Below are 4,932 nucleotides of genomic sequence, written 5' to 3' on the forward strand. Positions count from 1 at the left end.
TAACTTTTGCTACAGTTTCTTATAAATAAAAACTAAACTTTAAATTATTTATTTAACTTTCCTTTTAAGAAATAAAATTAGTTGTTTTTATAACTTTCATAACCAACGACTCTAAGCTTATTTGTTTAAAACTAAAACTATAAAAACTATTTAGAATAATACTCTCAATGGATGTGTATAAAACTAAAACTAGAAGTTTTTTTTTATATATTAATTTAAAGTAAGTAGAATTAAAACTTAATAATAATCTTATAACAAATAATTTTAGTCGTTTAGCTTTAGTGTTTGTTTTAATAAATATCAACTGTTTAATTTTTTTGTGTTTTAAAATAAAGTTACTTGATAAGTACTTCATAAAAGTGTTTTTAAACTCAAATTCTTGTACTAATTTTGTTTAGCAACATAAATATTTTAGAGATTTAAAAGTAATTAAAAACACTTAATTTTTACATAAATGCATAATTTAAATATCTATGACTCTAAGTTTCTTTTTAAATCAACTTTGTTCTCTTTTTTCTCACTCTCTTATTCAATTACGTCACCATAACTTTACTCACATCTGTATCTCACACTATATCAAATATTAATAAGCCCAAATCAGGCCTAAATAATCAGGCCCTAAATATCAAGCCTAAATAATAATTGAAGGGTTTTTGCTTTTTGACTTAGATTTAAATTTAGTTTTGTTTTTTAAGCGCAGTTTTTTTGTTTTAAATTTTTTAAAGATATTTGTTTTTAACCAATATAAAGGGAAATGGTATTAGTTAAAACAAGTAATTAAGGTTTAGTTTTTGCAAGAAATATTTTAAATATGTTAAATAAATAATATATATTTATAAATATCTTTTTTAAAAGCTTTTGAAAATTAGTGTAAATTAAAAAAACAGACACATTAAATTTTATTTATATAAATTAATTTCTAATTTTTAGAAAGACTAGTGGTGACTTAAAACTAAAAGGTTTAATAAGGGTTTGTGTCCATCTCTTATCGAATCGTCTATGTACAAAATAAATTCATTTTTTATTAATACACGAAGATTGTGTGTTAAGTATTAAAACTATTGAAAAATATTATAAACGCATAAAAATTAGGATACCTAGTCGACTTTATGAAGTGGCATTAAAGCAAGATATCAAACTTCATTTGTTAACTGTTTAAATTAAGTAAATATTTATAAGTTAAAGTTTTAGTTCATCCAAGCGTTTAAGAGAAAGCAAGGTCACGTGTTTTACTGATGCAAGTTTGCTTTTCTATACTACTGCCATATATAAACACTCATCAGTTGGAGAGGTGATTCATTTTAGTCACAGCTAGCTGCAGTAAACATGTAAATCCAGAATAGACATTTATACTGTTTGATTAGTTTGTATAAAGCTTTTATTTAAGAATGTTTTCTTCTTATAATTATTTTTGTAGTTTAGTTTATAGCACTTAAATTTTATTTAAATTTTAAATTTACAAAAGTTAAATTATTTTAGATTTAAATTTTATTTAATGGTTTTAAAAACATTCTAAATAATTTTTGAAGCATAACCTTTTTTGTTTTTTATGGTTTTTTAATTTTTTATGTCTTTACAACGATTCTTCAATACAATGTGTTAATTAATTATGAAGCCAATTTTATATATATCAGCTCTAAGTATTTATTAATATCAGTATTAGTTTGATCAAATTCAGTATAAATTAGGGTTTGTAATGTGGGTGTAAAGCATACTATAACCTTACATTTGTTTGTTGTTTCGAATTTCATTGCATATAGTTCATAAATGATAAAAAAAAGTAAAATATTTCGTTTTCAATCATTACTAAAAAGTTATTACATATTAAACATTTAATTATCTTATATTTTCAACCAATAACGAAAATTTTGTTGATTGAGTTTAGGTGTACAAATTTTATTTGTATAAGTGTTTTAGTGTTTATAAGATAAATAGGTTAACATTTTAATTTATTTTACTAAAGTTATTTTAGTCCTATAGGCTTTAAACACCTTTAATGACAAAAGTTTACTAAAAATAACAGTATATTTGTTATAGAGTGTATCTAAAAATGAATAAAATGAGTTATAACAAAGCAAACAACAATGTTATTAATACTGGCGGCTATACTGAAGTTTGGCAATACAACATGAAACAAATGCTTAAAAGAATATGTGAAATTTCAAGAACCCACAAAGTAGTTGCGATTGATACCGAATTCCCTGGAGATCCACACGGAAGTAATGATTACAGGTATGATGAGACGAAAACAAATAAGGCTTACGAAGTACTAAAGAAAAACGTAGACTGCACAAAAATGATTTCATTAGGTTCGTGAGATAGTTATATTTAGATTTTTTTTCTTGTTTTTAATGCAAATTTTAAAGTTATAATTTTTGTTGCATAGCTAAAAATTATTATCGTGCAGAAAATGTTAGGTGAAACAGTTTTCACAAAGATTTAAAACTTCTACATTCATATAATAGTATTTAGACAAATTATACATTAACCCTAAATATACTTAAATTTTTTTTTTTCTTCAACAATATATAGGCCTTTTCATTTTTAATATTAATTGTTTTGTACACTTATAAATTATTATAATGGTTATATCAAATTTAGGTTTGTCCTTTTGTTCATACGATGGACAACAGCCTATAGACCATACCTTTACCTTCAATATGAAATTCGACGAAAAGACAGAACTAGCAAATCCAGCTTCCATAATATACTTAAAAGAACATGGCACAGATTTTGATAGACACAGAAAGTACGGTTGCAAACAGATAGACGTGGTAAAAGGTCTTAAAGGACTTTTCTGGGATCAAGGCATCACTTGGGTTACTTTTCAAGGGTGAGACTTTAGTTTATTTTTGTATAATAATAAAAGTAAGGTTTTTAACTTGCAAATTTTCAATTACGATTTTTCTTTATGTTTTGTTATACAATATCTTTCAAAAGTATAGGTGTTAGCTAACACAAAGTTTTTTAATTCAAAAAATGAAGGGATTTATATAATGCTATTCTTACATTTAATAAAAATCTACTCATCATAAAAAAATCAATAAAACGATGTAAATATAGATACGAGTACAAATGATTTTACCATGTTAATTAATATGTAATAAATATAGTAAAAATTGAATCGAGCAAACGTAAATTAATACTATTGTCTGTTTCAGATGTAAAGACCTGGCCTACATCATAAAACATTACAGAAAGACAAATCTTCCGAAAGAGCTCACTGGGTTTAAGAGGTTTGTTTAACCATTATATTATAATATTTTGTATTAAGATAATAACAAAAGCAGATTATAATTAAATTATTAACCCTAATACGCATCAATTTCTTTGCAATAAGTTTACTTGACCGAAAGCAACCATTTTTAATATATCTTATAATGCATAATGTTACAGTTTAGACAAATTTTTATATGAGATATTTTCAACAGATTAGTGAGCCAACATTTTAAAACAAATGTCGACCTGAAGTACATTGTGACGCACGTACCTTCATTTCGACATTTCAGCAGATGGGGGCTGTCGAGAATCGTAAAAAGTTTCGGATTGCCTGCAAACCAGGCCCACAATGCCGGTAGAGACGCAGAAATGACGTTGAGACTCTTTTTTCAAGTAGGCAGCATTCTACCAAACTATCAAGAGTACTTAGGAAAACTATGGAGCTTACACTATCAGCCGCCAGTAGCTCTGCACTGACAAAAGCAATTTTAAATTAATTTTAAAACTATAATTTTAACGTCGTCAAAAACATTAAAAAATAAACATAAAAAACAGTAAAGTTTGTTCATTTAGTTGTTTAAGATGCTTTAAAAGAAACTTTATTAAAAATTGTTTGTTTAGATAAACATATTGAACATACATGACTAAAATGACAAATAACTTTTTTTTTTATTTTAAGGATTTTAAATGATACTTTATGAAAAATAGACAACTTAAAAATTTATCAACTTGTAGAAAGTCTAGAACTGTTTCATTTAAAGTCATTACAAATTTACAGTTAACTTCATTATCTTTAAATTTAACAAAGTTATAGATTAAGTGGTATCGTGCCATCTTTTTAAATAAATTTACCTAGTTTACTTACCTTTTAATTTTAAGAAATCTGACTAAAACAAAAATATTTATTAAAAGCTGGAACTTGTACTTAGTTTTAGTTAGAGTCTATTAAATATTTTAACAGTTGATATTACCTTATCAATAAATTACAAAAGATATTTGGTACGTAGTTTTTAATAACAAACTACAATTTAAATTGTTTATATTTAAAACCAATACTATACATTTAACAGAAACTAATGACTTCAAAAACTTAAACTTATAACAATATATTTTTTTCAAGTATTTTGTTTCAAAAGTTTTAATACTTGTCATCTTTTTATTAAAAAAAAAAGTTTAATAAGCACAAGAAAAACTAATCGGTCGTTGGTCGTGCGGTGAAGTTCATTGTTTATTATATAAGTATAAGAACATCTTTTCAAACAACATAATTTCAAAACAACAATATAGATTATTTTATGTTTAATTACCATTAAATTGATTTCTTGATATCAAATTAATGAATTTTATCTAAAATTAAAATAGTATGATTAAATCTTAGGTGTGTTTGCAACATCTGTTTAATTCAAAAGGCAGCAATGCTTATAATAATGCAGTTGTATTATTGTTTTGTTTTCTGATAAATAATACAATGAGATTACGATTTGCAGGTTAAGTTATAGACGTAACGATAAAAACACCAGTTCCTAAATTAATTGTGTATCAGTTGGATTGTTTTTTTGTTTAATAAAATATTTTTTTTTAATTTTAAATATGAAAAGCATATGTTTTGTACTCACTAAACAACTATGCGCCTAGATTTTTCACTTTAATTTTGTTATCATTTGTACCTTAACAGCATAATAAATAACTAAAAAATCTTTATGACACAAATTG

General features: G+C 24.5%; 1 protein-coding gene across 1 annotated transcript; it reads left to right on the top strand.

Annotated features, from left to right (window-relative positions):
* The first annotated feature begins 2,059 nt into the window (after positions 1-2,059).
* LOC145833691 (uncharacterized) lies at positions 2,060-3,696 on the top strand. Its single transcript, XM_082940838.1, has 4 exons — positions 2,060-2,309; positions 2,602-2,833; positions 3,162-3,236; positions 3,432-3,696. Exons 1-4 carry the CDS (start codon positions 2,060-2,062, stop codon positions 3,694-3,696), a joined length of 822 nt encoding a protein of 273 aa, XP_082796964.1.
* Positions 3,697-4,932: the final 1,236 nt, after the last annotated feature.

This window comes from Thalia democratica, chromosome 4 (assembly GCF_965202585.1).
Source record: "Thalia democratica chromosome 4, ktThaDemo2.hap1.1, whole genome shotgun sequence".
NCBI lineage: Eukaryota > Metazoa > Chordata > Thaliacea > Salpida > Salpidae > Thalia > Thalia democratica.

Coding starts and splice junctions, on each gene's coding strand:
- LOC145833691 (XM_082940838.1), top strand. CDS start 2,060: ATGAGTTATAACAAAGCAAACAACAATGTTATTAATACTGGCGGCTAT. Junction 2,310..2,601: donor CACAAAAATGATTTCATTAG/GTTCGTGAGATA, acceptor TATCAAATTTAG/GTTTGTCCTTTTGTTCATAC. Junction 3,237..3,431: donor GAGCTCACTGGGTTTAAGAG/GTTTGTTTAACC, acceptor TATTTTCAACAG/ATTAGTGAGCCAACATTTTA.